At 40.3% G+C, this 24,736-nt stretch overlaps 1 protein-coding gene across 1 annotated transcript in view; it reads left to right on the plus strand.

Annotated features, from left to right (window-relative positions):
- The window catches only part of XRCC5 (X-ray repair complementing defective repair in Chinese hamster cells 5 (double-strand-break rejoining)), a 94,600-nt gene that overhangs the window by 56,545 nt on the left and 13,319 nt on the right, over positions 1 to 24,736 (plus strand). The window contains exon 19 of the mRNA XM_011964563.1: positions 23,073 to 23,182. Coding sequence (XP_011819953.1) covers positions 23,073 to 23,182 — 110 coding nt within the window. The remainder of the gene's footprint in view (positions 1 to 23,072; positions 23,183 to 24,736) is intronic.

Below are 24,736 nucleotides of genomic sequence, written 5' to 3' on the forward strand. Positions count from 1 at the left end.
CGGGCGCGCGGCGCCGGAAAGAGCCCCGTGGGAAGGGGCGCACAGCTGCCCGGGGGGCTCCCCTGGTTTCTCCGGTCCCAATGGAGGGGAATCTCAGTTCCACAACTTCATTCTTATACTTCCTCAAGCAGCCCTCCTCCTCCACCTCCTCCTCCTCCTGTGATTGGGAGCAAGCGCGCTCCCAGCTCGCCCCCTCCAACTGCATTCCAACAAGTCTGGGAGTGGCAACTCCCAGCTTCACTTTCTCCCTCTCTTCGCGCAGGCCTGGGTGCGTCCCTCCCAGCTCCGGGACGCCTGGGTTGCCTGCAGCCGTTCTCACACTTTTCCTCAGAGAATCCCTAAATGCAGAGGCTGGTGATTCTGCCACCTCCCCCCGGAGTCCGGGACAAATTCCCTAGGCTGCCACTCTTAACACTTTTTTAAGTCTCAGGTTTTATCTTAAACTTTTCTGGGGAGCTTGCATCCTACTCCATCCCAAGCCTATTTGTTTTAATATCAAATAATGGTTTTCCCACCACATCCTCTAGTAAAATTGATAGTCAAGGAGGGGGATGTGTTGTACTTGCCTTGTGGCTTCCAGGACCCCAGGGCATATCTTCTGGAATCTTTTAAGTATCTGAAAGCATGATCTTAAGGGTCTACAAATTTGGGAGGAGATGGTCACATCGAAAGGACTTTTTTCTTTCTTTCTTTTTTTTTTTTTTTTTTTGAGACGGAGTTTCTCTCTTGTTGCCCAGGCTGGAGTGCAATGGTGCGATCTCTGCACACCGCAACCTCTGCCTCCCAGGTTCAAGCAGTTCTCCTACCCCGGCTTCCGAGTAGCTGGGATTACAGGCATGTGCCACCATGCTCGGCTAATTTTGTTTAGACGGGGTTTCTTCATGTTGGTCAGGCTGGTCTTGAACTCCCGACCTCAGGTGATCTGTCTGCCTCATCCTCCCAAAGTGCTGGGATAACAGGCGTGAACCACCATGCCCGGACACATCTTCCTATTTTTGGAGACACGTAATTCTTGTTCCAGTCCTAAGAGTTTGTGGCCCTTTTATAGTAGACCCAGAAAGACCTTGATGCTACCCTAAGTTTAATCCTTCTCAAAATGACTACATGGTCACTTTTCCTTATCAGATAGTACCTAGAATCTCATTTAGGCTGTGGCTAACATAAAAATAGCTTTCAGGGATGCACAGAGGGCCTGGGACTAACATTCATTCACTTGATTGCATTCAGGTTTCTGTTCATTTACCCTTTAAATGATGGCAACTGGCAGTTGTTAATCCTGCAACTTTATGTATAAACTATTATATTCATTATTGCTGGTCCAAATCTGGCCTGTCTGCGAGCTGACTTCTGTGTATGTGAGTGTTTATGTTTGTTCATGTGTGTATAGAACTTTCTCTTCCAACATCCTGCCAGAGGCAGGGGAATTACTCTTTTTTTTTTAGTGACAGGGTCTCGCTCTGTCGTCCAGGCTGGAGTGCAGTGGCAGGATCATGGCTCACTATAATGTTGGACCTCTGGGCTCAAGTAATCCTTCCTCCTCACCTCCTGAGTAGCCAGGACTAAAGGCGCGTGTCACTGTGTCTGGCTAATTTTTAAATTTTTTGTAGAGATGGGGTCTCACTATGTTGCCCAGTCTGGTTTATAACTCCTAGCTTCAAGTGATCCTCCCACTTCAGCCTCCCAAAGCTCTGAGATTACATGTGTAAGTCGCCATGCCTGGCCAAAAATTACTTCTTTTTCTTTTTCTTTTTTTTGGGGGGAGACAGAATCTTGCTCTGTTGCCCAGACTAGAGTGTAGTGATGAGATCTCAGCTCACTGCAACCTTCACCCTGGGTTCAAGCAATTCTCATGCCTCAGCCTCCCGAGTAGCTGGAACTACAGGTACATACCACCATGCCTGGCTAATTTTTGTATTTTTAGCAGAGATGGGGTTTCGTTATGTTGGCCAGGCTGGTCTCAGACTCTTGACCTCAACTGATCCGCCCACCTTGGCCTCCCAAAATGCTGGGATTACAGGCATGAGCCACCGTGCCCGGCCCAAAAATGAGAGTTAAATGCCTAGAAGCACTACTGCCTGCAGTAGGTCTAATGTACCTTACTACTTAGAGTCCAGGAATCCTGGCAAGATCCCCAGATCTACTGTGCTGTTGCCCAGAGGCAAGCATGAGCAGCTGAGTCTCAGAGAGAGCTTACAGTCTACCAGGCTAAATTCTGTCAGCAGGAATGCCAAAGGCCAAACCCATGAGAATCTCCAGAGGAAGAACAGCTTCGTTATCATAGTAATCTGCAGTCTCTTAAGTGGGGTGTATATGTTTTCGGTTTTGAGATGGAAGAAGAGCTTTTTGTCCTGCTAAAAGTTGCCATATAGGAGAAAAACTTTGAGTTTTAGCGCAAAACAAAACCTCATGTAAACAGAAGGAGATCTACAGTTCTAAGTGACAGTTTTCTAGTACTGGTGAAAACAGTACTTCAGAATTTCTCTCTTTAATATATTGAAGTGATCAAGAGACTTTCACATTATTATACCTGTTGTCTGTTCAGCTGTATATTGTTACAGGGTGTTTGGAAAGGGCCAAAGATGCTATTGTGACAAGTCAATGAACTCTTGTTTATCAAGACTGTTGTGGTTTTGAAGGAAAATTGAGACTTTCCTATCTTTCAGTTGTATGTCGTCAATTACCTCAGCCAAAGTCCAAGGTCCCCTGTTTGGAAGTGATTAGACTCTGTGGTTGGTGTAGGTATGGTCTTTTCAGGGACTGAATCTAGCTGTCATCACCATTATATGGCAGCCACTAGCGGTTTCATATTTACTATGTTCAAGGCATTGTGCTAGCACTTTATTATGTTATTTTAATTACCCTGCATTAGCAGTTCTGCAAAATTTTGTGAAGAAATGAAGAAAATGTTAGAGCTTTAACAGCTTTTGCCAGAATTTTTTGAGATAATTGCTTTACTTGGGAAAATAACTTTGATAAGTGCTTAGGGTAGAGAATGAGTCTCCATCCCCAAACTTGGTTGGCCAGTCCATAGCCTTCAGAGGAAAGGGAAGCTCCTCAGCATCATATAAGTAACTGGAGCTAGTTTAGGAGAGGAGGGACTTAGAAGAAGAGGAAAGAGGCAGGGAGACAAAGTGGGTGATTTTACACACAGTCACGGCCTTCTACGACAGGTTTCAAACTCATGACCACAAATTACTCAGTATCAGTAAAACTCTGGAAATGCCAGGTTTAAAGTGCTGTATTTGGGGAAACTGGCAGTTTGCGTTGTTTCATGCAGAGCAGAGAAAGCACCTGAGCACACACGAGGCCAGAGTCTGAAAAGACCAGGAGAGAGTCAGTTCCTGAGAATCTACTCACATCTTAGGAAAATATGTCTTACCCATGGCCATGGGATTGGGGATTCACAGCAGTCTGGTGAAAATAGCAAGGGCAAGTGGACCCTAGATAGCATGTAAGTTACAATTAGTAACAGTATCAATTATCTCCATTTTACTGATGGATAAACTGTAAAACTGGAGAAGATGCATTTTCCCAAAGATCACAGGAATTCAAACACATGTCTCTTTCAAATACTGGATTTTTTACTTAGCCATACTGTTTATTTTGATTCCTAATGCCTTCCTTTCCTACGCTTTTTAAACAACATTTTAAGGTCATGTATCTGAAACCTTGTGCCTACTGATAGTACTTTTGATGAATAGACTGTCCTTTTCTATTGAATGTGACTTTGAGACCCAGCATGTTGCTAGTATTTCGACAAAAGATGTCCCTCTGACCTCAGTCTAAGACTTGGTAAATCAGAGCCCTCTAGTGATGTCACAAAATCAGACTCTCCACAGAGCTGTTGGAAAATGGGACTGCTTCTTAGCAACTAGTTCTCCTCGTGGTTCTAACTTGGCTTCCCTTTTATCCCTTTTGCCGTTCTCGGTGCCAGCTCCAGAAATTCTGTTTCTTTATTAATGTCCTGTTCTTTGTTTTGGGCATCTTGTTTGTTTGTTCTTCTGCTAGGGCATCTTTTTACTAAGGCCCTTTATAAGCAGAGACTCACTTCTCTTGCAGGCCCAAAGAGTTCTCCCTCCCTAGTAGTGATCTTCTTTTAGAGAGATTTCTATCCGGAGTCGGGAGACAGGAATCCCTTCCCCTTTTCTCCAGTAAATTTGTTTTTTAAAATTCAGGTGTCAAAAGGGTGATCAGCGATAGATAGTTGGTAAGATTGTTTGACCCTTAGGTAGAACTTGGCTGTTTTACCTATCATTATAAATTAAAATATGGGCATAGTTACTTTTCTCAGGCCTAATAGTAGCATAGTCAGGCTGAGAGTCTTGTGATTCTCTCCCCGACATCAGCAGTCGGCATTTTTCTATAGTAGGCAGCTGCACGTTTTCTTAACTTCTGGTTTTCAGTGTGAGGAATGTATCTTGTTCTAAGCTTACTGGCACAGAGGAGAGAACCAATGCCCTGAACCCCAGGAAGCATGTTCTTTCTGGCTGCCCTTTTCCCAGTCCCTTTCCTCCATTCTCCCTACCCATCACCACAGTGTTAGAATAGAAAACAATTTTTTTTCTCTTTTCCTTTTTTGTGAGAGGGTCTCACTCTGTCGGCCAGACTGGAGTGCAGTAGCATGATCACGGCTCACTGCAGCCTCAACCTCCTGGGCTCAAGTGATTCTACCACCTCAGCCCCCCGACCAAGTACCTGGAGCTGCAGGTGCATACTACCACACCAGGCTAATTTTTGTAGTTTTTGTAGAGATGAGGTTTCGCCATGTTACCCAAGCTGGTTCTGAACTCATGAGCTCAAGCGATCCGCCTGCCTTGGTCTCCCAAAGTACTGGGATTACAGGTGTGAGCCACCAAGCCCAGCTCAGAAAAAATTTTGATCACAGCTGTATATATAATAATCATCTATCAGTTGTGAAAGTAGGGTTGTTTCCCTACATACGCTATTCATAAGCACATCATGCCATCATCTGGGATTTGTTATCTGTAGTTGTGGGTTTCACAGAGTCTCCAGGGGCTCTTTACATTGAGTTTATCCACTTGTTTGGACATCTTCCACCCAGCTAATCAAAAGAGCTGCTAAGGAGGAATGCCATGATTTTCAACTCCTTGCCCTTTCCCAACTTAGGAAGAATGCTAAAATAAAATTATAAAATGTCAAAAGATAGACAGCGGGTTCGAGAAGGAAAAGCCACATTACTTCGTTCCTCCAGACAATTCCTGTGCGATTATGTCTGAATTTATAAATTCCCACTGAGTATGGGAGATAATGTGAAATAGCTTCAGTGTTCTTGGTGTGTCAAAAACAGGTTTTGTGAGGACCTTAAGAGCCAAAAAGGATGGATATATGGGGACAGATAAAAGGATGGAATGTAACTTAACTTTATAATGAGACGATTCTCTCTTTCAGGGACCTTGTTTTTGCCACGGAGATTGTAGGTTCTGTATTAGGCTTGCGTGTAGTGACAGGGTGGCAGAGCTCCATGTTACCAAATTGAATTCACACGAGCATAACTGGTTTAAAAAAAAGTCTGTCAAGAGAAGACCTAAGTAGAAATAGTACAGGCCCCAGACAGCCTTAACATTTGACTTAGGTATAAGAGAGCAGTAATATGTACTTGTCCATTTGATTAGATGGTGATCAGTTCATTTTTTTTTTCCCCTTTCACTTTATTTGGATTACATCTCATCCTAGAGTCTTTTTGCCTTTGTTCTTCAACCTTCTTTAATCTCACTTATCAGAAACAGCCTTTCATTTTTAAAAGGTATTTCCTAAAATTCACTTTTCCAAGCAATTTCAGCACTAGATAGAATATGGTGCAATTAGTAATAATACATTCATCAAAGCCAGATAGTTTTCAGTGTTGTTCTTGTATGGTATAGCACTGTGCCATTTGCATAGCTGTTTACTTACATATATTATGTGATTTTCTGCCAGGAGTCAAGCCCTAAACAATAAACCCTAGAGAATTGTGATCTAGCAGAAATCTCTCTCGTGTTGGTGTGGGTTTGTGGGGGTGGGGGTGGGGGTGTGATTTTTTTTTTTAATTGATCCTGATTTATGTAATCTTGGGTATGAATTATATAATCAATTAAACTCTGCCCAGATAGATAAGAAGATAAAAATATGGCGTTTTTCTACACAGCGCTGGTAAATTTAAGAAAAATAAGCTCTTTCAAATACCTTGAGCATCTTAAAAGGAAAGATACTAAATACATACAGTCACTAAAATTTTAAACATCTTTAGCCCTATACAAGTTTTTTTTCTTAAAGAATTTGACATACTTTTTTTAGTCCTGTCTCCAAATAGCATTGATACATCTAGTCATGAGAAATTCATGATTTAGGATTCTAGAGGTTTCGTCTGTACTTTGTATTTTTATTAAATATCTCACTTGTTTTTCACTGGTTTTCTTCTTGACCCATTTTAAGTTGTTCAACCTCAGAACTTGATGATCCAAGCTTATTTTATGCTTCATTTATCAAGACAAGTGGTCTCATTGTAACACAAAAATCAATCTGGAATTGTAGAGAATACCTGCTGAAAGGGTGTGTTATCTGACATAGTAATTATGCACCATTGGCCTTTAAAGTGTTGTTCATCTTCCATGTGGGCGGCCTGAGGCCCAGAGTAGTTAGGATGACTTTTCACAGATAATTGCAAATATGTGGAAGACTCTGGATCAAATTCCAGAGAGCCAATTCTCGGCCTCTGTGGCTTAAACCTTTTTACTGGTTGTGTATATTTCACTGGATGGCACGGCACCACCCTGAAGTTTACATCTTAATATAATGAAACTCGGCAGCCAAATTATTTAAGTGGAATCATTGAAATAAAGATGAAAAGAAAAAATAAAAAAACACATGACATGGAAACTAAAGACCATTATACACACATAATAATTTTTAAGTATTTTCATTTTTCAGCGACTCTTCCTAAAAGGCTTTCATCTATTCTTACCCAGCTTTTAAAATCCTTTTAAGTTTCTGTCAATCTGTATCAGAATATCCCTAATTACAGGATATAGCTCTTGTAAAATGTAGCCTGGCTATCCATTAAGAAAGAGAAATGTCTGGTACCATAAAAATGAAAGCATGTTTGCTGTAGTTACATTCTGCTAACTGAAAAAAATCACAAGATCTATAAATTTAGAAGAAGAGAGCTTTATTTCTTATAAAGGATTACAGCTTGCAAGGTGGAAATAGCAAGGCCAAGTGGACCCTAGATCGCATGTAAGTTACAGTAAGTATTAATATCCCCATTTTACTGATGGATAAACCAAAATTGGAGGAGACACTTTTCCCCAAAGACCACATAGGAATTCAAACACGTCTCTTTCAAATACTGGATTTTTTACTTAGCCATACTGTTTCTTTTGATTCCTAATGCCTTCTTTTCCTACACTTTTTAAAACAACATTATAGGGTCATGTATCTGAAACCTTATACCTATTGGTAGGACTTTGATGAAAGACTGGGAAAGGCTAGTCCTAGCGTATTCAAAGGCCAGGAAACATGGCTTCCAGCCAAAGCCCAGAGACAGGCACTATGAAGGAGGGTTTGGGGTAAGAGCATTATTGCTGACCTGATTGACTATACGTATTCAACAGGTTATAGGAGGAGCTATGAATATTCATGAAGGTGGTCCTGATGCATGAGTATTAAACATGCATGCTACATAAGACCCATGTTCATCTTGCAGGGAAGACTTGACATTTAAATATTACAATTAGACCCTGTACATCAAAAGGTCTTTTCAGGACACAGCACACAAATGTGCCATCTTTGTAAAACCCACTAGAACCAGTCCATGGTTGGTGGTCTTATCAGGAGAAAGTTACCAAAATCACTCTCTTGTCCAGTCAAAGCTGTAGTTACGGCTGGTGGAACCAGAGTTCAGTAAGTCAGCATCTGGTAGAGCTACAAATTGTTTTGAAAACAATATTGTTCATTCCAAGGCCAGTACTTTTTTAGCTGCTGAAGAAAAAGAAAAACCTTTTGGCAGTTAGAACATAGTTTATTCTTTAAATGTAGGGCCGTGACTTAATGCTCGCCTGGCATGGCTTTAGGTCCTGTTTACTACACAGTTTGTTCTCTCAGTCTTATGATACCTACTTTAACATTAATGCTGGAAGGTTGTGTCTAAACTGCAAAAAGGAGGGGTATAATGAGATGCACCTGGCTGGGCGCAGTGGCTCACACCTGTAATCCCAGCACTTTGGGAGACTGATGCAGGCAGATCACAAGGTCAAGAGATTGAGACTATCCTGGCCAACATGGTGAAAGGCCATCTCTACTTAAAAAAAAAAAAAAAAAAAATTAGCTGGGCATGGTGGCGTGCACCTGTAGCCCGGGAGGCAGAGGTTGCAGTGAGCCGAGATCGTGCCACTGCACTCCAGCCTGGTGACAAAGCAAGACTGTGTCCAAAAAAGAAAGAAAGAAAAATGCAACCTGCCCCCTTGTCGTGTCATGGCCAGAAACCCAGTTAAGGTTTTCGGGGGTCCGCTTTGTCAAGAGGGGTCCATTTGGTCAGTGGAGAGCTTGGGATTTTTAGTTTACATTCTGTGAGCACCTGAATTTCTTCCTGAGTTTTTTTAAAAAGTCTTTATGAAATATATGACAGTGTCCTGTTTTCTCCTAGTGTTTTGTTTTCTCATGCTACATAGGAAAGTTGCTTCCCTTAAATGTGCTGAGTAATTTTTCTCTTTTTATATTAAAAATGGAAAGGATAATTTCCCATCTGGCTGAAAATGTGGAATTCATGAAGGCTTTCTCAGCATCAGAACTAAATGAGCCCAGAGTCCATTCAAGCCTTTATTTAATATACTAAACCACTCCTGGTACGAATCTTTTATGAAGGAGAGATTGAGAGAGAGACACTTTTAAACCATGAGGTATCAAAACAACTCACTGTCACAAGAACAGCAAGGGAGAAGTCCTCTGCCGTGATTCATTCACCTCCTGCCAGGTTCCTCTAATTTGATATGAGATTTGGGTGGGACACAAATCCGAACCATATCATTTCAGCTTGCATCAGTGACTTGGGCCATCAGTGCAACAAGGCAGTGCTCACAATTGGTTCTGATGGAAACGCAGAACTCTTGGGTGCTTAGGAGAAAGGGCATCCAGCTTGCTGTTAGAGTTCACCCTTGCGGTAAGTGCTAATGAGTATGATTTGTGAGGCAGAGAGCAGTTCAAGTACTTATTCATGGCAATTTGATTCTTTCTTCCCACCTCCTATAGATTCTGCAGTTCTTCCTTCCATGGTAGATCATTGTCATATAGGGTATTGCACTTGGTTCTCTTTGAACTGGGCCGTCTTCAAGATGGCTCCATAAGCCCAGCTGGTTGAAAAAGGAAACTGATTTCAGATTGTACTGATGTGCAAACTGCTTTAATCAATGACTTCAGGTGGTTTTGGGGAAAATTGTCTCCTCCAATTTTAGTGGCAAACAACAGAAGCTCTTAACCAATTAAGATATTTAGGAAAGGATGTTAGGCTTTTGTTAAAATAGTCACTAATCAACTGAAATGTGTTAAGAGGAGCCAAGAAACAGCTAAGAGTTCCACTTAAATGTAATAAAAGTGTTTGGGTCCTCCCCTTTCAAATTGCATGCCCAAGGCAAAAAATATGCTGACACAGGAAGAAGTGGCAAGTGTAATTTGGTACAGTTAGCCTGTCAGATCCATGCGTGTCTACATAAAACCTAGAAAAATGTCATGCTTGCTTCTTTGGCCAGAAAAGGGAAGGGAGTTTAATTCCTTTATAGAACAGTTTCAGCAGGGCTGGAGAATATTACCAGCTTAGATGTTTTTGGAAATTGTAGAAAATTTAACTTGTTTTTAGAGGTTCCTTATGGACAGTTGGAGAAAAATCTTCAGTTAATAGTTATAATTAAAGGTCCGTTTTCATTTTCCTCTGTCAGATTAAACTACTGAAATCTGTAGTTATCTGTTCCTGTTTCTCAGTGGTAATGAGGCTCAGCCGTAACACTCAGGATAATTACTGTACTTCATTGGTAGCCGTTGAAGTCAGAGGAGCCATTGCTCATATAAGAACTACTTTTTTACAGTTCCCTTGCTCTTGGAATCCGATAGTGTTTTCTTGGGACATTGAGAGTAACTTAGGCTAAGTTTTCATACTTATTCTGTGATGGAAACATCTAGTTTCTCTCTTCTGTCTGTGGTAAATCTCTACAAGTCTCTTGAATTGCACTTATTAATTCTACTTTTTAAGATAGCTTTATTGAAGTAAAATTTTCTACTATAAAATATACTGATAAGTATAATTTGATGATCTTTTGTAAATTATAGAATTGTAAAATTATCACCACAGTTCAAAGAACATTTCTTTCACGCCCAAAAATCCCTGGGACCTGTTCATAGTCAGTTTGGGTTGGGAGTGCACACAGGTGGGGGGAGGTTGCAAGGTGATGCCGGCCTACATGACTTGTTCTGATAATCTGGAGTTATTGCCCCATCTGTTGAATGGGCTGGCGCCATCTTGGGCTTGACTAGTTAGTTGTAAATTAGCTGCAGCCTTCAAGTAATCACCTGGTGGTGGAACATTCTACAGATACCTGGATTGTCTCTGGAACTTCTAGGCAAACATAATTAGACAAGCTAACAATGCAAGGGAGTGTCTGGTGGAAGGGAGGAGAGTAAAGGTTGTTATTTCGTAACTAAAAAGTTAATACAAAGAACCTAAGAAGGAAAAGTTTAAGAAAAAAGGACTAAAAAAATAGAGTACTTGGATACACTCCAAGTTTGTTCTTTTCTAAAAATGTTTTAACTACTCTATGTCATTTGCATTTCCCATGTAAACTTTAGCATCAGCTTTTCTTTTCTTTTTTTGAGACAAAGTTTCACTCTGTCTCCCAGGCTGGAGTGCAATGGTATGATCCTGCCTCACTGTAGCCTCCGCCTCCCGGGTTCAAGTGATTCTCATGCCTCAGCCTCCTGAGTAGGTGGGATTACAGGCATGAGCCACTACGCCTGGCTAGTTTTTGTATTTTTTTAGTAGAGACAGAGTTTCGCCATGTTGACCAGGCTGGTCGAGCTCTGACAAAGTATTTGGTTCAGAAAGAATAAAACAAAAAAGAAAGAAAAGGATCAGTGAAATAGAAGTATCCTAAGTGTCACCCCATGAAAATTGTCTTCCTGTTGAGAGCTCACTAGAAATAGAAACAATTGTTTATTGTCTCCTGGTATGACAATCTCTTAACTGTTTTGAGATGATTTACTTGCTGCTTAGGCTTCTCATTAAGAATAAGTACATGCTTATATGGGGGAAAAGGCAAATAGTAATATAATAGCATATAAAGTTAAAAAGTGGACATCTTCTTTATTGTCTCCCTCCCTTTGAAACTCTGCCCATACCCACATTCTCTGTCTTCATAGGAATAACCCTGTTCATCCCTACTAATGCCCTGTATTGTGATCAAGATGGTTAATTGTTTTCGGGTATAATGAATTGGGAATATAGTCAGAGATCAGTACATTTTGGGAGAACTCTCCGTTCCCAGTGGCATCAAGCAGCTTGAGCTAAGAAAAGAAAAAGGTGTACACCAAGATGAGATGAGGCATACTTAGTAAGCAACAATAAAAAGCCAAGATGTCTTCATGCATATAATCATGCTAATGTTGGATGTGATATCTCATCCCTGTGCATCTGCATATATCTCTTACATAGCCTGTTATTCTTTCTGCATTTCCCCCTTCAGTAGAGCTTTATTGTAACTATTTCCATCTCTGTAAAATTAAGGGCGGGGAGGGGGATAAAAGAGAGTGCTAGACTGTCTACTCCCCTAAGGGGCAGCTAGTACTAAATACACAGCCTACAGGTTTAAATTGAACGAACAACAAAAAGACATGTTCATTCCTTAGGCTTTTAGAAGAGTAAACCAGTGAGGCCTACACCATTTGTTCATCCCTTCAACAGTTATTTGTTGAATGCCTACTGTGTGCCAGGCATACCAAGATACAGACAGTAAACAAATAAGAAAATATATGTCAAATGGTGATAAGCACTTGTGTTAGTGTCCTGTTGCTGCAGTAATGGAGTACCACAAACTGAGTGCCTTAAAGCAATAGAAGTTTATCCTTGCAGTTCTGGAGACTAAAGTCCAAAATCACAGGACTGCTTCCTTCTGAGAGGTGTGAGGGAGAATCTGTTCAGTGCTCTCTTGTAGCCATTGGTGACAGCTGGAAATTCTTGCATCCCTTGGCTTGTAGATACATTACTCTTATCTCTGCGTCTCTCTTAACAGGGAGTTCTTGTATGTCTGTATCCAAATTTGCCTCTTATAAGGATGTCAGTCCTGTTGGATTAGGGCCTTTCCTAGTGACCTCATCTTAATTTGATCACACATCTGCAAGGACCCTTTTTCCAAATAAGGTCACGTGAGGTTTTGGTAAGGACAGGAATGTAGGGACGGGGTGGGGATACTGTTCAACCCGTGGCAGCACTATAGAGACAAGTTAAAGCAGGATAGTGGGATAGGGAATGCTGGGTTGAGATGGGCTTATAATTTTATGTAGAGGATCAGGGAAGTCCTGACTGTTGAACTGAGAATTGAGGATAGTGAGAGAGAGAACCTAGTGGATATCTGTGGGAAGAGCTTTGCAGACAGAGGGAGCAGCATGTTCTTGAAAAACTCAGGATGAGTGTGCTTGGCTAGAAGCATCAGAGAGGCCTGTGTGGCTGGAGCAAAGAAAGTAGCTGAGATCAGAGAGCTGGCTGGGGTACATAATCACATAAGGCCTCCTAGACCTTTTGCTTTTCTCTGAGTGAAATATGAAACCGTTGAAGAGTTTGAAGTAGTGGATGATCTGATTTTATATTTCATACCATGTTGAGGAAAAGGGCAAGGTTAAGGTAGGCAGATGAGTTAGAAGGCTTTGGCATTAATCCACATGACAGGAGGTAGTAAGAAGAGGTCCGATTTTTTTATCTGTTTTGATAGTAGAATTGTCAAGTTTTGCTGATCATTTGAATGTAGAGTGTGTGAGAGAGAAAGAGGTTAAAAATAACTCCCAAGATTTTTAGTCTGAGCAACTGGACGAATTGCCATTTGCTGAGAAGGGGAAGATGGCCACACAGGTCTGGACTTCAGGAAAAAGGTCTGAGTTGTATGTATAAATCATGGAGAAGGCGCCATAGAGACTGTAAGACGTGAGACTGGAAGAAATCCTGGAGTAGCGGAGAGGCATGGGATCTAGGGCACAAGGGGAAGGGGGTAACTTAGATAACACACAGTTCAGCAAAGGCAATAGGATGGAAGGCAGAATATATGGGTGCAAATGCGGGTAGGTGACTCCTTTGAAGAAGAATTCATGGAGGGACCGGGTACAGTGGTTCACACCTGTAATCCCAGCACTTTGGCATACCAAGGCGGGTGGATCACTTGAAGCCAGGAATTCAAGACCAGCCTAGCCAACATGGCAAAACCCCATCTCTACTAAAAATACAAAAATTAGCCGGGCGTGATGGCGTGGGCCTGTAGTCCCAGCTACTCGGGAGGCTGAGGCACAAGAATTGCTTAAACCTGGAAGGCAGGAGGTTGCGGTGAGCTGACATCATGCCAGTGCACTCCAGCCTAGGCAACAGAGCAAGACTCTGTCTTAAAAGTAATTCCTGGAGGAGGTTGGCGTAACCTGGTCCATTATGGTACAGGTGGATAGGAGAGGGCCCAAAGGAAGGGCATTCTAAGGAAGGCAACCACCTAAGCGATGGCGTGTCCTGATGCTATTAATGGGACTTTCCAGAAATAAGTGGCAGTGTTGCTGTTGTTTTGCCCCTTGAGTATCTTTTTTTTTTTTTTGAGACAGAGTTTCACTCTCGTTGTCCAGACTGGAGTGCAATGGCGTGATCTCGGCTCACCGCAACTTCCACCTCCCAGGTTCAAACAATCCTCCTGCCTCGGCCTTCCTGAGTAGCTGGGATTACAGGCATGCACCACCACACCCAGCTAATTTTGTATTTTTAGTAGAGACGGGGTTTCTCTGTCTTGGTCAGGCTGGTCTCGAACTCTCGACCTCAGATCATCTGCCCGCCTCGGCCTCCCAAAGTGCTGGGATTACAGGCATCAGCCACCATGGCTGGCCTTGAGTTTAATGAGCATTTCTGACAACTTTGTATCCATTTCTCTTCTGCTTTCTAATCGTCTTCTAATTTACTTCTCAGGTCTGTCTCTTCCTTTCCATCCTATCACTATCCTAACTCAGGCTTTCATTATTTTGTCATTGGACAGTTCCAGCATCCTTCATTAATAACCTTCAAAGTTCTCCTTCATTCCTGCCCATATGTTTATACAGATTTAACTTCTTATAGCACAGATTTTATTCTGCGTCAACTATTATCAATTACTCCCATTCAGTCCCCCATTCAAGACTTGCCACAGTCTGGTCCCATTCTGCCTCTCCTGACCTATTCTTATACAGATTCCCTCTATGAACGTTGTATTCAAACCATATTCCTGCTAATGCCCTTGCAGCATCGGCTTTCTAAAGCTGATTAACTCTTTATTAAAAATGACCGTTCTTGTATTTACCCCCAAATCCTACTCTAAAGAGATGTCTGTGATTTGAGAACCAGTATATCTTTGGATCCCAATGCCGTGTTGTATTTTTATTGTAGTATGATTCATTATCTTAGATACTGCTGGTGCTCTACCATCAGTGAGACAAAATGACCTTTATCTGGCTTTTTTGTTTTCCATTGCCAACTTTAATAAAACAGTGCTTGGGAGTAATAATGATTTGAGTTTTTGAATTGTAGCAGATTACTTCTCTGGTTCTTCGGATTAGTTCCTAAGTCTTAGCCCCCATCAGAGAAGAAGTAGAGAATCTAACATGTCTGTATTTTGATCTCTAGAATATTATAAAACTTCCTTCATAAAATCAGAAAGGATAGAGGGGGGAAAATGAAAAGAAAGAAGAATCTGAGAGGTCCCTAAGAAAAGATACCGTGTAAACACAAGGCATTATTTATCAGTTTTTAGGAGTTATCAGATAGAACACTGTCTTTATAAAATTTCTGGTACCTAGTATTTCCTTTCAAAAAAGACTGAAATTCTTGAGGCATCCTAGAAGACTTGTGTGCTGCGTCCCCGTTGTCCAACTTCCCCAAAAGCCATTCAACAATGGCTGCCTGTTTCTCTCCTTGGTGAGGAGTCTGACTCATCACTCACTCTGTCTCTTCAACTGATACCTGCATTTCAGTTCCGTTCAATTGCCAACTTTTGATTGGATCCCATTGTCAGATTGGTTTTGTGTTCCTGTTTCCTCTTGGCTGCACTGTTACTATGACTACTTGGTGTCTTCTACTTACTTGCTATGTTAGTTTGATGACATTTACTCAGGTATGAAGCTAGATAGATACTATAAATTTGCTACAGTACCTATCGCTATTATCTTGCATTTTTTCCTTTCCCCTACTGCTCATTTGGAATGGAATCAAGCATAGTGATAAGGTTCTTAATTCTTCTCTATCAATTCTAGTAAGCATTGCCAAGTTTTAGAATTCTAGGACCTTGGAAAATTGTGGAGATCCTCTTTCTCTGCCTTCCCTTAGCCTTCACTCCCCACCACAACACATTCCTTCAGGCATGTGACATATGTATTTCCTAAAAAGCTGAAAGATATTTCCTCATTTAATGAGAAAGTCTTCCTTTAGTTTCTTTCTTATGTTAGCATAATGTCTCAATATTCTACTTTAAGTGCACTCCTTTGTAGAATTGGGGAAAATTAGTTACACTAGGCAGTGCATGTTCTTTGGTCTTTAGTTAACTGTTGTATGCCCTGTAAATATTAATTGATGACCTTCAGGCTTTGTGGGATATGTTCAGTGGTTTTTTAATGGTTAAACTGAATATTTTTAATAAAAAATTACAAGACCGTAGAATGCCACAGAACTATTCCACTTACCAGGAAACTTAAAATTTGCCAGCTGACCTGGTAACAGATCTGGTCATAACCCAGGCTATTTAAGATGAGAACTATTATTCATCACAATAAAAATGTTATATCATAATGCTGTCTTACATAAAATGAGCTTACAGCCAGTGGGCTAACTGGATATCATTTTTCTAGTTTCTCATTAGCTCCCAGTACCATATTTGTTATACAGAGTGAGCTAAGGCCAAGAGACCTTCCATATTATTCTTCCTGTGGCTACAAAGTAGGATTCACAGCTAGCTCAAATAAAAACAGAAATAAAAGGAGAGAGATCTCATAGTCTGCAGGAATGGATTCTGACAATAAAGACCTTGCATTTAGTCTGTTCCTTGTGCCTGGGGTTTTAATTTAACACATCAATGAAAAGGCAGCATATAAAAGGGGGGAATACACCCAGCCGGACTTACTTTTATTACTACAATTTGTAAGAAATTACTGCACTTAATGAGAAAATCGTTAAGCATGAAAAAATGGGCTCTGACTGAACTTGTGGAACTTAAATGGTGAGGTTTTAATTGAGTTTTTAAATTATTGGTAAGAATAGTAATAATAATTTAAAAATACAGGACTGCATCTGTGTGCTGAGGTGGTCAGCACTTTGCATACCTTAGTCCAATTTCCTGTGCCACTGGTCACGCATAATATTATGTCTGTGGTGTTTTCTCTGTCGTATCTACTGATTTTTCTGTTCTGAAAGGGAGGCAGGGAACTTCTTTTTTGTTAGATTGAGGAAGTTTGGGGCAAAGAGCTTACAGAATAGTTTCTAGAAGGTGGAAGAAGGGCAGGCTAAGGCAAAGAGCAGAGCTATGTCTGCTTCTCAGTCCAGCTGCTTAAAAAAGATGACAGATTCCAATGTCATTTTCAGGTTACTCAAGCTTATGCTTTTTTCCTAGTTCTCTTTTGTTGCCATCCAGTGATTTATTTTTCCTTAATAAGAATATTTCATTAAAGACCATACAACTAAAAAACAGAGAATACCAAGAGCAAAGAGCACTCTTCAGTCCGAACTCTTTAGAAGTGGAAGCAGAAAGAAAGGTGTTTAAGAAATAAGTCAGCATTTTGTGTCTGTGTGTGTGTGTGATTTAGAGAAAAAATATTTAAGATACCTTCTTTTTGTACTTAAAATTTCAGAAGTACATTTGATTTCTGAGAGGACCAGAATGCCATGGGAAATGCTCAGTTGCATCCATTACCTCTTGTTTATTGTCATGGTCCACACAGTTGCATGTCACAACCATGTTAGACCCAAAGGAGAGGAGATGTATGTAGCTCTAAAAATGTTTCAAGTAGAAGTGAAAACAATATTTTTTTACGTGATTTGTTTTTTACAGAAATATAGCTTTTTAAAAAAAAATAAAAATGGCTGGGAAAAGCTTTAAATATGCTTTTGAACTTCTTCAGTAACTTTTAATTGAATTTCATTGTATCCTGCCTCGCTAGCAAGAAATAAACCTGCATATTTTAGCTTCCCTTATAATTTAAATGATGCCTTGCTAATTTCTGTGTTTTTGAAATGGAGTCTCACTCTGTCGCCCAGGCTGGAGTACAATGGTGAGATCTTGGCCCACTGCAACCTCTGCCTCCCAGGCTCCGATGATTCTCCTGCCTCAGCCTCCTGAGTAGCTGGGATTACAGGCATGTGCCACCACACCCAGCTAATTTTTGTATTTTTAGTAGAGACAGGGTTTCGCCATATTGGCCAGGCTGGTCTTGAACTCCTGACCTCAGGTGATCCACCCAACTTGGCCTCCCAAAGTGCTGAGATTACAGGCGTGAGCCACTGGGCCCAGCCTGATCCCTTGCATTTCTGTCTCCTGGAAATATCCAGTTCATAAAATGGGCCATCCCCTTGTGAGTTCATAACACACTGTGCCCTTAGATCCCCTCCTCCCCCTCCCTTCTTCTGTATGCCCTGCATCTGAGGGAGGTGTGGGCAGAGCTGGCTCCTGTGGGTTGCATTTTCCAGGCTCCCGTGTCTAAAGACTTCCTACTGGGTTCAGCATGAGAGATACTGGTGGGAAGTAGGGAGGGAGAAACCAGGGTAGCTTTTCCTCCCTTTCTGTGTCGGGTAGCATCTTTGGTCCTCAGAGCTCTATTTATACCCTTTCTTTTCTTTTTCCTGTGTACCGAGGGATGCTAAGGGTTTCTTGCCGTTACCAATCCCTGGGTTACAGCACCATTTTCAGTTGGCTTTAACACACTTCATAACCTGCGAAACAATTGCCTGTCTTAAATCTCCTGTGTTAAATATTTGGAATGATTTATATTGTTTGTGTTGGACCCTGACTGATGTACATACTGCCTCTACCCACAGTGGCCAATTTATATCCGATAGTAAAGAGGCATAAAGAAAGCCTGTTTTTGATACATTTCTTAAATTGCCTGTGTTAAAACAGGCTTTCTTTCTTATCAGGCAAATATCTTTTACAAGTTTCTGGCTTAAACAATGATTGTAATTTACACGTGGATTTAATTTATGGTAGACTGGACTGCTTGCCTGGAGTTTTATTTGCTGATGGGCGTTACTCCTTTTTATTCTCTTAATAATGAATTACCTGTCCTTATACTTATTTTGATTTAAGTGCTTGATTTTTATTGTCACTTTTAATTTTGTGTTACAAAGATGCGATTGTCATTGGCTATATAAATTTGTTTTTTTCTTTCTTTTCTTCTTTTTTTTTTTTTTTTGAGATGGAATCTCACTCTTGCCCACGTTGGAGTGCAGTGGCATGATCTCAGCTCACTGCAACCTCCACCTCCTGGGTTCAAGCGGTTTCCAGCTAATTTTTGTATTTTTGGAAGAGACAGGGTTTCACGATGTTGGCCAGGCTGGTCTCGAACTTCTCATCTCAAGTGATCCATCCTCCTTGGCCTCCCAAAGTGCTAGGGTTACAGACTTGCGCCATTGCGACCGGCCATAAATTTGTTCTTAACGTTTAAAAGTTATTTAACTGCTGACATTTGCAAAATGTACAGCATTTCAATAAGTTACATTTACATGAGGCATTGAGAAAGTGAGAAAAATTAAATTGGGAAATATCCTAAATGATGGCTGAGTTCAGCCAAATTGTTTGAGGTGTCTTCACAGTCTTTTATATATAATCTGTGACAGATGAGGGAACTTACTGCTTTTTGAGCTCTGTCAGATGGAGGAGAAAGTCCCACAATAAATGACTTCCTTTCACTTTGCTGGAAACATCTTTGCAAAAAACAGAGGTAGTGAGTAAATGTAAAGTCAGAGGCAGACATGCACATGGCCCTGGGTGTTTTGACCTTGGTGACTGCAATGAGAAGGGAGGTGTAGTCCATTTTATGGGACTTTGGGTGGTGGTAAATGTTTTCAGTAGAGAAGAAGAATGTGTATTTCAGATTAAACAAGAAAACTTTGCCATTTTCCTCTTCTGTAACATTTCTAAATCTTGATAACATTTTGAATATGATACTGAAGTATTGAGATTGATTTTGGTTATCAACATCTGTACTCATGTGAGATACTGGGTTACTATATGATGCCCATATCTAAAACCTCAAAATCCAAAACAGACATTTGAAGTAATCCTGGAAATAAGTAACAGCCATTTGCCTGACTTAGTATCCTAAGATGGATGGCCCTTCCATTGGCCATTTTTTATTTTAGCTACTAATGAGTATTATTGAGTCACTGACTAATTTTGAAGAGCATTTTGGTGAATTATAATTGGGGCTGTGATTTACTGAGTTTGAAGACTGCTAAGCTGTTCCTTAGCCCTGTAATTGATGTAGAAGCAGAGAAAAGCATCCTGATGATCAGCGTTTCCTTTATGTGAGGCAGGGGAATCAAAAGCGTAATCCAGCCAAAGTGGAATATTGTTTTTGTTAGCCATTTCTGCATTTTACTTTTAGTAAAAATGGCAGGGAAATGTGAACTGCCACAAAACTTTGGAAGGGAAGTCTCTTGTCTATATCCCTTTTGATACTCAGTATATTCACACATCATCCATCACAGCTATTCCCTGGTGTTAAATGGTTCATCATAGTCAGTGATCCACAGAAGTAGTCTGGGTAGAGGGACAGAATTTAGAATCATGGACCAGATTTACAAGCCATGTAACTGAGTATTCCTAGAAGGCCAAAATCTGGTTCTTTGTATTCACTGGGTTTATTGGAAGTTTGGATATGTTTATCCATCTGTGTTTGTGAACCCTCTGGAGGAAGGAGCAGAACAGTCTAACGTGTAAATAAGAAAAACTAAATCCAAATAGGCCCACAGATACATTAGGACTTCATTTTTTACAAAGAAACTGGGTATTAAGACTCCTGCTACTGCCTTTTATAAAGAAGTTACGGCAGACTGGACTACCTTCTTTCCTTTATCATTGCAAATGGATTGTTGGCTTGGGTATTTGCTTTATTTTTGTTTCTTTTGAATATTTTTCTCTGTAAGATAGCGTGCGTGTGTGTGTGTGTGTGTGTGTGTGTGTGTGTGTGTGTGTGTGTTCTATCATAGTTCAGGATAAAATGAGTCAGGAAGCTGGTGGTTTGTTTTGTTTTTTTGTTTTGCTTTGGTTTTTCGCAAAGCAGTTTAGTACCTGTGTAGTCATTTCATGGGCTCCAAGCTCTTAGGATTCCCTATGTTTTTATCCTTAATTACCTATGCTCTTTATATTCTTTTCCTTGTAGTCTTTTTGCAATAGTTTGGACACAGCAGACAACTCTTGCCTTTGAGTAATCTCTTCTCTTAGTGTCTGTGATGCCATGAACTCCTGACACACACACACACGCTCTCTCTCTCTCTCTCTCTCTCTCTCTGTGACTAATTCTTCTTAGCCACCTTCTTCAGCTTCCTTTCCACTATCCAACCGCTAAAATTTCTTATTTCTTCTACACTTTCTAAGGAGCCAAGCTCTACCCCCTACCTCAGGACTCTCACATATACTGTCTTCTTGGAACTCCCTTTCCTCCAGCCATTTTCTGTCTAATCCTCACTCTTTTTTCTTCCCCTATTTCTGTCCATGTCTGAGGCCATTTGCTTTTCTCCACACACACCTTGTGCTTTCTTCTTCATACTTAGGCTAATTCTGCTTCCTGCTGTGTAATTGCCAGATTCTGTTTTTCATTGCCTAACTAAAAAGCCATATTGATTTATGAAACTTTCTGTTATCACCAAAGATTTTTTAAAAATTCAAACCAATTAATATAATTCCTTAAAACTCATAGCTCTCTTCACATTATTTCCCAGTGTTAATTTTATGTAAATGCATTATATCCCCTATTCAACTGCAAACTCCTCAAAGGCAAGGGCCTTGTCTTCAACTTAATTCTGTCTCCCACAGAACATAACATAGTATCTTCTACATAGTAGTCATACAGTAAGTATATACTATCAAACAAAGTGAAACGTTTCCATTATAGCTTCCTAAGATTTCCTATTCTCATTTCAAAAGAAATGGAGAATTTAGAGTCTCTAGGATTATTGTCCTTGGCCTGTAAAGGTTTTTATTTGTGCCCAGATATGTAACTTCGAGTGAACTTTCTATCAAATGATCTGGGAAAGTACACCGCTTTCTGTTATCGAACATTTCTGTTATTTTGCTTTTCAAGCTGAAAAGGGGAGATGACTTCTGTTTGCTTTGAGTTTTTGTTGATGGTTTTCTGCTCTGCCTACTAATCAGGGTTGTATTATTTACCTTGTTTAAAAAGATTCATCTGATCATTCTCTACTTTGAATTGTAGTTGGATATTAATTCCCTTCTGCGGGATACGTTGGTAAAGATTTCTGAAATTGCAGGGAAATGTTTCTTTAATCCCTCAAGTTTGTTAAGTGCTTTCTTATAATGGAGATCATAATTTCCGAGTTGGTAGAAGGGATGAAACGGTTACTGGGGATATTTTTCCCTTGCTGGAAAATTGCTGTATTAAAAAATACTTCATCCAGTTTTGTAATCATTTCTATATGCTGTGTGGTCCTTAGGAAATAAGTAGATTCTTAGCACCGATTTCATGTTTTTAATAAGGAAGGCGTTGAGTAATGTTCAGGTCACTGTGATTCACAGAGTTAGTGGCCTGGGGTCTTTATTGGTAAAGCTTGAAAGTAGTTTTCTTTAGCACTGTGCACACACACGTAGCTGCTAGAATGCTCACAGGAGGCTGTGATTTGGGGAAACATGCAGTCATAGAATATCTTGAACATTCAGCATAAATTGCCAAACAGCCACAGCTAGTGAATGGTTTGAGGGGACACAGGAGAGGGAGCCTTTAGGCATGAATACCCACATCTCCCTGATTTGTTCTTCCACACAGATCTTAAGGGTCAGTTTTGATCTGCACAGCAAATTAAGCTTCCTCATGACTTTTAGATTTCCGTTTTCCTCTGCTTTTTATTCATACTGAATAATTTTTTGTTTCTTTATAAGTTGTAACCTACTTTGGAAATGATAACACTGCGAATGCATTTTTTCCTTCTGTAGCATTTATGACATTGCTTGCTGACAGTTACTGTTTATTAAGTATTTGTGGCTTTTGGAGTGGTGAGCAATAGGGAGAATATTCAGGTCCAGCTAAGGGCATAAGATAGATAGTAATGATTTCTCATTCAAAAGGGATATTTTGTTAAGACTGGGGCTGATCTTTCCTAATTTAACCTTGGATTGGTAGAAGATGGGGTGTCCCTGGCTCGTTATTTTTCACTGCCCAGCACTGTTCAACAGTAATCCTGAGTAGAATTAGGGGAGGGACTAGAGGATCTGTTTTCTGTGAATACAATAGGAAAGGCAGTTTTGAATTATCCAAATGGCCCCTAAATTCTGGGGGAAAATAAAATAACAACAACAACAATTTTAAAAACATCTACAACCTAGGTTCTGATATCCCAAAAAGGAGTATTTCAACTGTAATTCTCAGCATTTTAGAAATTAATTTATTGACGAATATCAATAGGTATTATTCAGACTTCTCAAATATAGAGTTTTGAAATCAGGATTTTGCATCTCCTCTCTCTCCTAAAAGAAGTATGGTAATTGTACTTGCTGACCATGAGTCTTGTGAACTATAATACATACTTATAGGCACAAACACAGAAGCATACCCTCTCTCAAGCATCACTCAAATCTAAGAAAATGTGTTGTCTTATGTTTTAGCGAGTAACCAGCTCATAAATCACATCGAACAGTTTTTGGATACTAATGAAACACCATATTTTATGAAGAGCATGGACTGCATCCGAGCCTTCCGAGAAGAAGCCATTAAGGTATTGTTATCCTTGCATCTCTTTTCTTCCTAAACAGTTGGCCACTATCACAGGGAAAGAGGCATACAGCATCCCGGAAATGAGCCTGGGCCGTGGAAATTATCATTCTCAATGTGAATAGCAGTGTATGCCAATGGAACTAGAAATGACTTAAACTCATGTTACTATCACTGTCATTTCTGAGGTGGAATAAAGATGAGTAGGTAGGATGTTTTATCCCTGAAAGTTGGCTTTTTATTACACGGAAGCCCTGGCCTTTGCTTTCTTTTCCTATTTAGGGAACCAAGGAAATTTCCATTATAACCTCTGGTGGCCTGCTCATTATTGTAAAGGAAGGGGTATTTTAGGGAAATTGATGGAAAATATATATTGGTATAATTATTGAGAAAGATTTTATGAAGACAGGAGTAGGGATCTAAATGTCAGGAAAAAAAAGAACACTGAGCGTAAGTTCCTCCCATGCCTTTTGTGTGGGTTTTGTCTGTTTGATTGTTTTATTAGGAATTTTTAGAGAATATTTCTAAACATTTTCCAAATTTTGTATAGGCTTTTGTATCTTTAGGTAAGAAGTGAGCAAGTTTAAATTAGAAAGTATGTTTTTAAAGTGGGCACAGTTGTAGTGTATGTTCTTGTGTGGGTACTTATTAAATATTTGCTGAACGTATGAATGAATTAATGCTTACATAATTTAGGTGTTTACAAAGAGTGACAAGAAAATAGAAAATTCATTAAAATTAGATTACAATAAAAGATCCAGAAGTAGATAACCTGAATACTCTTCAGATAAAGACAAATTTTGGAAAAGTAGAGTCAGGACAAGCCTGCAGATGATTCCGTTTGGTAGAGAAAGATTTGGTTAGATGGGGAGAGATAGTAAAAGTGTATTGTTTTTTTAAAGCACTACCCAGGCTAGATGGGGTGTCTTACAACACCTCTGTGCATGGTTGCCACCCAGTGTCCTTAAAAATACCAGGTCACATTGTATTTCTTAAAAAAAATGACAGAGAGAGAGAGAGGAGCAGAAGAGACTTCAGTGACATATCATTCAATCTTAATGGAGAGATTATTATTTTTTCTTTTTGTCTTTTTCTTTTTTTTTTTTTTCTTGAGACAGAATCTGGCTCTTGTCGCCCAGTCTGGTGTGTAGTGACGGATCTTGGCTCACTGCAACCTCTGCCTCCCAGGCTCAAGCGATTCTCCTGCCTTAGCCTCCCAAGTAGCTGGGATTACAGGCGCATGCCACCACGCCCAGCTAATTTTTGTATTTTTAGTAGAGATGGGGTTTCACCATGTTGGCCAGGCCGGTCTTGAACTCCTGACCGCAGGTTATCCGTCCACCTTTCCTCCCAGAGTGCTGGGATTACAGGCATGAACCACCATGCCCAGCTTGAGTTGATAATTATTGAAGCTGAGTTATGAGTGTGTGAGCACTCACAAAATTGTTCTCTGTTTTTGTTTGAGATTTTCTACATTGAATGTTAAGAACAAAGAGCTAGGCCACCACAAAAAAACTGACTCTGGGAAGCTCTGTGCCTTCCACAGATGGAAGGATTT

This window comes from Mandrillus leucophaeus, unplaced genomic scaffold (genome assembly GCF_000951045.1).
Source record: "Mandrillus leucophaeus isolate KB7577 unplaced genomic scaffold, Mleu.le_1.0 Scaffold70, whole genome shotgun sequence".
Classification (NCBI taxonomy): domain Eukaryota; kingdom Metazoa; phylum Chordata; class Mammalia; order Primates; family Cercopithecidae; genus Mandrillus; species Mandrillus leucophaeus.